At 33.2% G+C, this 12281-nt stretch overlaps 1 protein-coding gene across 1 annotated transcript in view; it reads left to right on the top strand.

Annotated features, from left to right (window-relative positions):
- LOC148944874 (histone-lysine N-methyltransferase set-17-like) overlaps positions 1-12025 on the top strand; it is a 37117-nt gene extending 25092 nt beyond the window's left edge. The window contains exons 7-8 of the mRNA XM_089098877.1: positions 873-1069; positions 11841-12025. Of these exons, the coding sequence (XP_088955003.1) occupies positions 873-1069; positions 11841-12025 (382 nt within the window). The remainder of the gene's footprint in view (positions 1-872; positions 1070-11840) is intronic.
- Positions 12026-12281: the final 256 nt, after the last annotated feature.

Below are 12281 nucleotides of genomic sequence, written 5' to 3'. Positions count from 1 at the left end.
TATTACCTTTTTAAACATGATCGGTTCTTTTGCTTCTCCGGTGTTGTTATACGAAGGCGGAGTTGAACATACCACAAACCTGCGAAAACACTCTATAACGAGCGATTGCTCTCACATAGCCAAATCAAACCAGTTTCTGTTTTGAACTAAATTCCTTATAATTCCGTAACTCTTGGATGAGTTATGGACTCTGTGTAGTCCATAACTCCACATTCAGTGTGTATTCCAAGCAGTCCGTAACTCCATTTGTGGATTCTGTGGAGCGTGGAGGAGGGAGGGACTCTGTGTATCAAGGTGTGAGGTAAGGGCGACGCCAAAACCAAAATTTCGAATGAAAGTTCAGTGGGTGAAATATTAAGCCAGTAAAAAGAATGAAACTTTTTTGAGTTTCGATGTTTCCACAAGCAAGATCTCTGTTCAGATTAACCGTAATCAACCGTGGATAATTTTTCGTCATAGAACTGCTAAGACTACTTTGCAGAATCCATGGGTAACAAAAGCTAATCACAATTTTACTTCTCGTGCTGGATGAGCACTGCAATGGAAAATAAACTTTGGAATTCCCAATGAATCGAAATTTTAGATCTCTTTAGTTTATTTTTAATTATTTCTATGTTTGAAAATATCAATATAGAAACATGTAATTTCTTTATAATGGCACAGTGTTCATTATATAGTGGCTTTATGGCCACTGCATAATGGGACAGCAGTATAATGTTCACTACATATTGACACAGTGTCTATTATAGAGCGGTATAATTGCAGTCAATTCTGCTGTTACTTTTCAGCTTCAAAAACACGAGTTTCTTGGCGAGCAGATACAGTACTGGATTTCCTGGATGGTATCTACTTGAATTCTTATATTTTTTTAGAACAATCAAACCAATTGAAGCTTCTGAAGAACTTTTGGTGTGGTACGGAGATGAGTATGCTGAAGCATTAGGAATCCCACTCGAGGCTCGGAAACCCAGTGACTTCGCACCGTCCAGGACCCAAGAGCAGCAAGAGCAGAAGAAACCTGTCACTCTATCACCTAGAATGGACAAGAATTTGGAAGGACCTGTTCAAGGTGTGTGATTGATACTCTTTTTTTTCCTTTTTTTATATGATTTTGTTGCATTGAATAAGAAATAGGACATAAATTAACATAAGATAAATATATATGTAAAGTTATTATTTACATATGACTTATAAAGGTTGTGTCCGAATAAGAAATAGGATGTAAATTAACATAATATAAATATTAATCTAAAGATATTATTTACATATGTAGACTGAAAGACTTATAAAGATTGCCTTATTGACAGTATAATAGAGTCAAATCCGGGTTGAAATATCTTATCAAATTTGCTGGCTGTTTTCTGTTCAAATAAACTTCATTTAAGAAATAGAGCGATTAGAAAGCTAAAAAAAAATTTTATAAAACTCATCTAAAATACTTTTATATTTGTACGTCAAAATTGCTAAACGACTCTTCATAATGATAAGATCAGGTAAGTAAATGTTGCTCAAAATGATGATATAGCATAAGTTGTGTCGAAGTGGCGGTCATAAAAGTGTCAAAAAGGAACTTTCTAATTTCTGATATAATAAGTTGTTTTTTTTTTCTTTTATTTTCGCTTTTTTTTTAAAAGTTATATTTCCCTTTTTAAGGGTAAAATAATAAAAAATTAGCCGACCAGCTTAATCATATTTTGCCACCTCTGACCCCCGTAACTGAAAAGGATATTATATTAAATTTTCCAGATAACAATAAGTCTTCAGTGGTCACGTGACAACGCATTCACAAAGAGCTCAAATTATACAAATCTTCCATTGCTTTAACAGTAAAAACAGACGGGCAAGTTTGATCTTGCCTGTCCAATGGACTTGAAACTCTCAGGTTCTATGGTTCTGAAACGTGGGCGTTTCGAAAGGGAGAACAAGATTTGTTAAATATTTCCTAGGAGAATTGTCTATGCATATATCTTGGTACGTCTTTGCCTGACCTTTACGTCAAACAACAAGTTGTAAGACACGTCTTATTCTGTCCCATTCTTTGGAGCTGTAATGAAAAAAAGATTAGATAGCTAGGACACGGTTTAAAGATTAAGGACGACATATTGCCAAAGATTGTCATCTTGGGCCAACCATCTAGGGACACAAAAAACGAGTCGTCCCCGGATGGGATGAGAAGAGGTCTCAAGGAAGGATTTGAAGGAAATTAGAACTTCATGAAAGGGGGCTTTGAATAGATTTGGAGTAGAGGGGGAGCGTGAAGAGCTGTGTTATTCTCAGGGGGGTTGGCACTGCTGTGAGCTGTTAATAGTTGTAGTAGCATTTGAAATTTGCATATATCAAGCTTGAAGTGCATTGATAATGACGGTAAAAATCATTTCGATTAAACCGATGGGAAAGTCAATCTTTTTTTCCAGAAAAGACTCTGAACCAGTGAGAGGTTAAAAAAGTAACCTTCATAGTATAAGTCACTGCTGGCTTCAGGCGCAATCGTTCTTAAGGGGGGCTTTGACGTCCCTCCAATTTTCAAAGAGATCTGACATTCTAGTATCGCCACTGCTTAGAAATTTAAGAGTTGTAGGCCCGTTTTGAATGAGTTGCATCCAATTTTGCCATGTACTTTAAGGTACTTTAAGTGTTTGTTTCGTCTTTACACACGTATTCAATTATTCTAATTGGATTTTTCAAACATTAAACTGGATGGAAGTGTGATCTCGCTGAATAAGCGATAATTTCAACGGATAGTTGCTATTCAACGGATTCAACCGTAACTATTCAACGGATAGTTGCGGTTGCTATTTGGTGGTGTTTCGCTAGATGCGAAAGGCGGTTTACCAAGTTAGGTAGCTTGAAAAGTAAGTGGCCCAATCATATTTGTGTTCAATTGTTTCATTTATTTTTAGTTGATTTCATATAATGCCTTAGTATTTGAAGTTTTGCCAAGTAAAAGTTCATTTTTGGAAAATAAAAAACGTTTTGGCATTCATTATTTTTTAAATCCCATTACTTTGCTGATTGTTAAAATCAAGGATGTGATTTGATACGTTCAACAGCTACGTTATTACGGTTTCATGTGTACACTATCGTCTTACATGCGGGCGTTTTTTATCCGATTTATAAGTTGGCCATATTTAATTTTGTCTGAAGCACAACCTCACACTCAGTGCTTGTGATAGGATGCTAATTATCATTTGTATAATTTGTCTTTTAAATTTATCAGTCTTCTACTATTGCTATGCAAGTAATACTAAAGTACTGGATAAAAATCACAGGAAATACAAATTTTAGCACTAATCACTCACATGTGTGCGAAATTCCTTAAGCTCCTTTGTTTTGAGGCCAGAGTAAAGCTGGATGGAGATATGTACCTTGTTGGAACAATGGTTGTCTCCATGAGAATGGGATTAGAAGATGAGTTCAACTGCCATCCTTGTGAAAATAGGCCCTTGACGAGAAAGAAACCTGTCGATGTAAAAACCGAGTTGAATCATTTGAAAATAAAATTGGGTGGGAATGTGAGCATGCTGAATAGAAGATAATTTTTACGGGTGGTCTCAGGGGTTTAACTTGATGGTTAACTTCATTTTTCGTCATCAAACAGTTTGTGGTAACGAACTCTAAGGAAGGAGTGACCTGGCTCAATAGTAACCGAAACTAAGATAATTCTCGAAGATATCTCTAAGATATGTTTTGTTTGATACAAATAGATATATCAAAAGAATTGCATTTTTAAGCTGATTCAAAATATATAAAGTTCATTAAGCTTAATGTTATCCATCAAAAGTTACGATAAATGAAAGTTCAAACAGGGATAAAAATCCTTTTAATATACAGTGACAGAAATTACCCACAAATCCCAGAGAGTTCGGTCACATATGCCGGGCCCATCCTCCGTATTAAAACTGGTTTACTTCTGATGACGGTCACTGCATATGTGACCGAAATATCTGGTATTTTTGGGGAATTTCTATCACTATCTATTAAAAGGATTTTATCCCTATTTGAACTTTTATTTATCGTCATCGAAAGGCAGTGTGGTCTCCGAAATTATCTTCAAAAGCTACGACCCCGAGAAAATTTGCTCTTTTTGAAAAAAGGAGGGAAACACCCCCAAAACATCAAACAATCTCAATAAAGATCATGCCATCAGATTCAGCATATCAGAGAACCCTACTGTAGAGGTTTCAAGCTCTTATATACAAAAAAGTTGAATTTTGCATATTTTTTTTTTTGCCAAAAGAAAGATCAGGGATGCGTGTTTATTTGCTTTTTAGTTTGTTTTTCCCAGGGGTGACCGTATCGAACCAGCAATCCTAGAAGATCTGGAGAGGGCTGATTGGATTGGAAATTAAAAGTTTGAGTCCCCTTTTTCAGTATCCAAAAAGATTGGAAGGCAGCTAATCCCCCTCCCATGCCCATTTTATTCAGCAGATTTGAAAGGTCCAAAACTATGCCTTTGGGGGTAACATAAACCCCCACAGTCCTTGGAGAAATGGCTGTAAGGTACGAAATATATCCATTGTTAACGCATAGTATTTGTTATTGGGAAGTTTACAGACGTATGTTTTTTTTAGGGGGGGGGATTTACTGCTTGGGAAAACTTACTACGGTGAAAAGTTTCCGTGGGAAGATAATTTTCCGGGGTGGATCTTTCCAGGAGAAATTTTGCTCAATGAAGGTTTGTAAAATTCCTGTTGATGGTTCATTCAGTTTAATGTTACCCATCAAAAGTAACGGCCCCGAGAAAATTTGTTCTTTTTGAAAAAAAGGGGGAAACATTCCCGAAACATCAAACAAATTTAATAAAGATCATGCCATCAAATTCAATATATCAAAGAACCCTACTGTAGAGGTTTAAAGCTCTTATTTGCAAAAATGTGGAATTTTGCATTATTTTTGCCAGAAGAAAGATCACAGATGCGTTTTTATTTGCTTTTTAGTTTGTTTTTCCCAGGTGTGATCGTATCGAACCAGCAATCCTAGAGGATCTAGAGAGGGCTTATTGGATTGGAAATTAAAAGTTCTAGTGCCCTTTTTTAGTAAGCAAAAAGATTCGAGGGCAGCTAATCCCCCTCCCATGCCCATTCTATTCAACAGATTTGAAACGTCCAAAAACTATGCCTTTGAGGAAAGCAGGACCCCCCCCCCCTCACAGTCCCTGGAGAAACGGCTGTAAGTTACGAAATATATACAATGTTTAATCTTATGATTTTTGATTGGTAATTTTAAATACATTTTTTTTTGGGGGGGGGGGTTGTTTTTCTGTTTGGGAGAATTGAATAAGTTGAAAATTTTTAGTGGGGCGGGAAATTTACTGGGTTGATCTTTCCAGGAGAAATTTTACTACGGGAAGATTTACAAGAATTCCTTAACGAAATTCTTTTAATTTGTCTTACTTTCTGTTTTTCAACTAAGTTTAATTTGTTGAGATTTTGCTGGGGAAATTTTCTGTGGGATCGGGATTGTCTGGAACGGTTTTCCATGCAGTAGGGGGAATTTTCCGTGAAATTTTCCGTGAGAAATATTCTGTGGAGAGAGAGAGCGTTACGTAGAGGGATGCCGGATTTCTCGGCATTATTTGAAGAATGATCAGAAATTAAATAAAAACAAGTTTTTTTGACTGGAAGTAAGGAGCAACATTAAAACTTAAAACGAGCAGAAATTTTTCTGTATATCCGGGAGACTGCCCCATTCTAAATACATTTTTCATTACGCTCCAGTTTTACTTTTTGGCCCAATTGAAATTTATAAAATACTTTTGTCGTAAGAGCGAGGTATGGTAGCCAGAGGGGGGGGGGGTAGGGAGGTATTACATTTAAATGATAATATCTCGACATTTTTTTTATTGAAAGCAGGGATGCCAAAAAGTTTTTTTTACTTTAAAGCAGAGACGGCATCCTATCAAGATGGTATCCAGAGGGGACGGGGGGGGGGTATGGAGCAATCATATTTAAATGATAAGACCTCGATTTTTTTTTTTGAAAGTAGGGATGCCAATAAGTTAATTATTTTTTTTTTATTTAAAGCAGAGACGGTATCCTATCAGGATGGTATCCAGGGGGGGGGGCATAGGGAGTTATTATATTTAAGTGATAGTACTTTGATTTTTTTTGATTTTTTTTATTGAAAGCAGGGATGCCAAAAAGTTGAAAAGTTGACAAAAATTAGCAAGATTTTCGTGAGTTGTACTTGATACAGCACTTGAATAGTTTTATCGTCCAAAGGGAAAGGGACATATACGTCCAACCTGTTTTTTTCTTCTTATTGATGAAAAGGGTTTAATTTGAAAACATTCATTCATAAGTACCAGGCAGATTTACACTGAAACGAATTGGTGTGACAAAAGCGATATTGACATCCCCACCTAACGTTGCACTTGAGTGACAATGGCGCCCTTGGTCCAGTACCAAATTACATCAAAAGGCCAGGTCACAATAAAAGCTTTCAATTTGGGAGGTTCAAGGAAGAGTCTTTGACAGTCTTATAACCTCAGCGTACTAGATGTTGCATCGTTCTTACGTTTCTACAGTGGTTTAAAAATTTGATCACCCCACAAATGATGACCAAAAATATGCACAAACATTACAAATGTAACATTTGGAATATTATAACACTTTTTTCAAAGCTTTGAAGAAAAGCAAAAAGGCTATATACCCTTACCTACGTTTGAAAGCTATTTTAAAAAGGAACTCTTTGGAGATTTCCATTGATATGACCATAGCAGAAGCTTTGAGCCTGGGTGGGGATCAAAGAGAAGTATTTGATTATTTTGACCACAGGTGACTTATTGTTGCGACTTTCTTAAATTTGGTAATTTTTGTGGGCATTTGGAAATCAAAGCTTAAACTCAATAACTGATACTAAGTCTCCTAATATTTTGCTTGTATTAAAAGTGACGAACTAGGAAGAAAATCTCAACATCTTCTTGGAGCTACTTCAGTCTGCATATTATTTCATTTAATTACATTTAAAACGGATGAACTTTTCTTTTTTTACATAAAAAATAGCTGGCACTTTTTTCTTCATACCGAATAAACCATCAAGTGTTTTTTGTTTCATTGTAATTGAAGTGTTCTCATGTGAAGTGTTCATCATGTATTTTTCAATTTGATAAATTTACTCCTTTTAAATGTAGTTTATAATGTAGCTGATATTAGTTATTTATGAGTTTATAATTTGGAATGAATCCCCCCCCCCCAAAAAAAATGAATAATATCCAAAAGAGCAGCCAAAAGCAATAAAAAAAAGCTACAGTTCAGCCTTAGCCTACATGACATATTCTATAAAGAACCCAAAAAGAAAACTTTAAGATGTATTTTTTTTTAATTGTTATTGAAAACCAGTTTTTAATACAAGTAAGGATTTTTATTAAACCGAAAGAGCAAAAAAAAAAAAACAATCAATATAACAGTAGCCCATTTCAACTGTTTTAAAGGGGACAAAACAGATATCGGCAAAGGGGATTATGAAAAAATTAAGATTATAATTTCAAACTTATATTCAAAGTTTTTACCCAGATAACTGACGAATTTTGTGATACGGTAGTTGAAGTTTTGTATGCAGTACTGCTCGATGAAAAAACACTACTAATATTGATAATTATTTATGTTAAGAATACATAGCTAATAGATACTTCAACTATTATGTAAGGGTTCTGAAACGCCACAGCCATTTCGTTTCTACCAGATTTCCACTTCTCTTGATGAATAACGAAGAAGACCAGTTCCCAGCCAGAGACTTGTGAAGTTTTGAACTAATGAATAGGCTCGAATCTGTTATAAATTTAAGCTGTGATTTGTGCTATGAAATTAGGTGTTAGAGGATGACAACCACACTGACAGCGCCGAGGGCAAGGGTTGTAATTTATGCCCTGGGGGCACATAAGGTGTTTACAAAAAGCGTTGTCGTTTCGAAAATAGCTCATTCGATTGGAAATTGAAAGGCATAGTGCCCTTTTTAATAGTCAAAAGTGATTGGGAGGCTTAACATTTTTATAGTAAGGATAAACGTGGGTTTAATGGATTATTTTTTGTTGTTGTTGTTGTTTAGACCAGGGCATTTCGTATCGAAGGAGTTAAAAAAGGGCTTTGAAAAGGGCTCATTCGATTGAAAATAGAAAGGGCGGATGCCGTTTTTAAAAGTCGAAAGTGATTCGAGGGCAACTAATTCTCTCCCACGCCCACCCACCCATTTGCCCAATATGTTTAAAAAATAAATGTTGCCTTAATATAAAGTAAAATTGCAGTTTTTTATTGATATTTCCAAATAAGGAATCTCAGCTTTTTCCAAACCACGACTGGGGGTATTATGTTCAAACTTTCGAGGCTACTTCTGCTCTTAAAATGTAACCAAATCAAACTAACGTACGTGTATCCAAGCTATCAAAGAAAGTATACAGATTTTTTTGCGAATGGTATCAAGTTTTCCATTTCAGTTCAACTAGAGGATGTTTGAAAATAAATTAAACCCTACTATTTGTGTCCAGATTATTAAAAGGGTGTATGTTGTCAAATATCACAGAAATTTTTTCTCCAGAATACAAATAGGAGGCCAGACTAAAAATCCTTAAAAAAACGAAAAGATTTAAAGTATTATTTTCTTTTTTCATGAAAAGACTATCTCAATTTAAAACAAACGGAAATTAATTAAAAAAGGCTTTCCACAAAATAAGTTTTTCAAAGAAAAGTAAAGAACTACATTAAACAAAAAATGATCAAAAATAAAATCAATTAATCTATCAAGCGTGAAAATACCACAAATCAACATCGATAAATAAATAACTCCCAAAACGAAAAGAAATTACAATAGATAACGGAGTCAAACTCAAAAAGAGCAGAAATTAAAATAAGTTGGGCTCAAAACCCATATGCTTCCCAAAGACAGAACAAAATTTGTACTTTACTGAAAAAAATACAAATGAATGTGCATTGTCAGTTTAGTATACATATACTGATATTTAGTAATCAAAATGTTAACATTATTTGATTTATTAAAGCTATAAAAGTAAAAAAAATTATGTCTCGAAACTTTGATTGCATGCCTTAGACGGCTGAGGGGTAAAAAAAAGAGGGGATGAATGGGTTGTCAATTGTTACATTTTCTTTATTTCTTTATTTTTCTTTTCTGTATTTTCTTTGTTTTTCAATTATTATCTGTATTAGTTATCTGTTGTGCTTACCCGTGGTAATCTTCTATTGGGTTTGCAAAATTAACTTGCTATATTCTTGGTGATTCTAGAATCCAATCCATGATATAAGATGAACCAGGTTAACAATTTTTATAGTCTACAGTTTATCACTAGTCAACAAATAACTAAAATCAAAACAGCATGCAGCTAAACTATTTTTGGTGATTGCATTCTAGTTACTGGATCGAGATTTAGCGTTGAGATTTGTGACATCCTATCATATACATTAAATTCTTTTAGTTTACAAGCTCTGTTGTTGTGATTTACTTTTAGCATTATGAGTTCTGTCTATATTCCTTTAGTCAATTGTTATTGTACTTATTGCTTAGCTATCTATCTAAACAACTTTTCAACCCGTCGTAATCCCCTTCAAAGTCTGGAGAATTAATAAGTTATATTACTTGTGATATTAGAATTAATTTAATCTTTTCTTGAATATTATATTTACATGCCTGTTTCTTTATTCCTCCGAAACATATTACAGCTAAAATACGAAATATTGGTCGGTATTAAACTTTCCATGAATGAAGAATTTAACATTAAGATGCTTTTTTCACGAAATGAAATTCATAAACAAATTATAAGATCTCTGTAATAGCACATAATGCAAAGCTAAAATAATAATAATAGCAGACCTAACTCAGATTTAAACTGAATTCATTATAAGACAATTTTGTTTGACCATTTCAAGAGGAAAGTTACTTTGCTTTCGTTGTATGTAATCAATTTTTTTCTTCGAATTCCTGAAAATTTTCTAGAAAACTCATAATGTTTCTAGGGAACTAAAAGTGTGAAAAAATTAAAACACATTTTTATATAAAAGGTTATTCGTTACACACCCTATAGCTTATAGAATATTTTGTAAACTTGAATCTTATATAACATCCTGCAAAACTAGCAGAATTGTTGAAGATTCACAGCGCTTGACGCCTTTTGTTTTATTTTTATTTTTTATTTTTTTGTAAGATCCATGTTTAAAAGTGATCAAAATAACAAATGCTTTAAAGTACATTTTATAATGAATTTTGATAATTTCATGGCATGTGATTAATCAATCATTAAGATCGGTTGCATTGCAGGGGTATTTCTACCCTTCTAAAAAAATTGGCAAATTTTCTCACACTCGTAGCTTTTGGTGGGCAATATTGAAGTTAAGGAATGTTATATATTTAGAACTTTTATGGAAAAAAAAATCTTTTGTGTATATATCGTTATCAAAATGCCTTTTTTAGAGTTTCTGTTACTATTGGGCCGAGTCCCTGCTTATTAAACAGTCATTTACACGGACTGTTTGACTAATGTATACATTTTTTTTGCTTTTAAAAACACTTCATTAAGGGTTATTGTGAATTTAACTGCTTTATTTAGTAATTAAACAAAAGCAATAAGTCATCAAGTAAAAAGCTATTGAACTGAGACGTTCCTTATTTATAGTTTGTTTCAACGGACTATTTGACTAATGTAGACGTTTCTGTTTTTTACTTTAAAAACACTGCATTAAATGTTATTATGCATTTAGCAGCTTCATTTAGTAATTAAAAAAAGACTGTGAGTCATCAAGTAAAATTATTGAATAGTTCATAAAAGTGTCTACCAAAGGAAGTCATGTGTTCTTCTTTTTTTCTAGAGTTTACTGTATCTTCATTTTTATATAGAAGTGTATTATAATATTATTTTCCTTGTTTTTCACGAAAAGCATAAGTGTATTATTAATGCATTCAAATGGTGAATGTAATACTGTACCAGAAATAAATTGAAAATAATGTTAAATATTAGATTAATGAAGGGTACACTTTTTAAGTCAAACAGGCCAATTTCTTGGCATAAATTTTTTTTTAAATCAATCAAACACAAAATTGCATAAGGATTAGCCAATGTAAGCATTTAAATCAGTCTTAAAGAGCATATTAAAGAATTATAAGCAATAACCCATGTTTTAACTTTAGTCGTAATATGACTTGAGATAAAAGTCCTAACCATACACTGGAATGTATCCAATTTTTCAATGCTACAGGAGAACTTTGACAAATAAGTTTTTTTTTTTTTTTTTAATTAAAATAGCTTTTTTGTGGTTTGATGTTGCTTTATACTCCAAGTTAAAATTGTAAATTTTTTTTTGATTGGTCCTTTTATTATTATTATTTTTTTTTTTTTTTTTTTTTTTACTTTATTTTTAAAATAAATTTGGAAATTTTTAGTCAATAATTCTAAATTTATTCAGTTATATTTTTGTACTTTCTTTCATTTATTTTTTCTTATGAGAGAAGAAAACTCAGAGCTCAGTTTTACATATTCTTGAGGAGGATTTGAAAACTGAGGAAATACGATGGAAGTTAAATCTTCCCAAGGAGAAATGTTGCAGAAGTTAAATATCCCGCAATTCCTGCTCAGTTTACTCCATATTTAAAGCTTACATTTCGTCAAATATGTGATCAATATTTTATAAAGCGTGGCAGAATGTCCAGCCAAAAAGAAAGCTCACTCTTTTACTTCGAATTTGATATCCCTTAGAGGTTACATCTCTGCTTTCAGTGATTTTAATTTTTGTTGAATAGCGCTACAAAACTTTACAGTCTGACCTCTATGTTTATTAACGATTGTTTTTTTTTACATATATATATATAGGGTACTTCTAAAACTAGCGTTTTATTTACAGGACACGAAAGAAGTCATTCCGGAGAAAAGCCGTTTAAGTGTGGAGAAAAGCCGTTTAAGTGTGCTACATGCGAGAAACCTTTCTCCAATCCATCTGATTTGAAAAGTGAGTTGTGTAATGATATTTCTGCTCACTTGCATCCTTTTTTATATCTAGCTGGTTATATCATACAGAGGGCCTTTTGATGTTGATTTTTCAGGGTACATTTATTTGAATTTCTACCGTCAATTGTCACATTTATCTTTAGTCGATTGTTATCTGAATTAGTTATCTGTTATGTGCTTACGTGTGGTAATCTTCTTTGGGTTTTCAAATTTAAGGTGATATAGTCATCGTGATTCTAGAATTTCATCTATGATATAAGATGAACTGTGTTAACAATTTTTATAGTCTATAGTCTATTACAAGGCAACCAAAAACCAAAATCATAAAAAGATGCAA

Source organism: Artemia sp. Qi Xiang Cuo, chromosome 13 (assembly GCF_049724085.1).
Source record: "Artemia sp. Qi Xiang Cuo chromosome 13, ASM4972408v1, whole genome shotgun sequence".
In the NCBI taxonomy this organism is placed as follows: Eukaryota; Metazoa; Arthropoda; class Branchiopoda; order Anostraca; family Artemiidae; genus Artemia; species Artemia sp. Qi Xiang Cuo.
The sequence above is the reverse complement of the archived record's forward strand: the minus strand, read 5'-3'. Positions and strand labels throughout refer to the sequence as shown.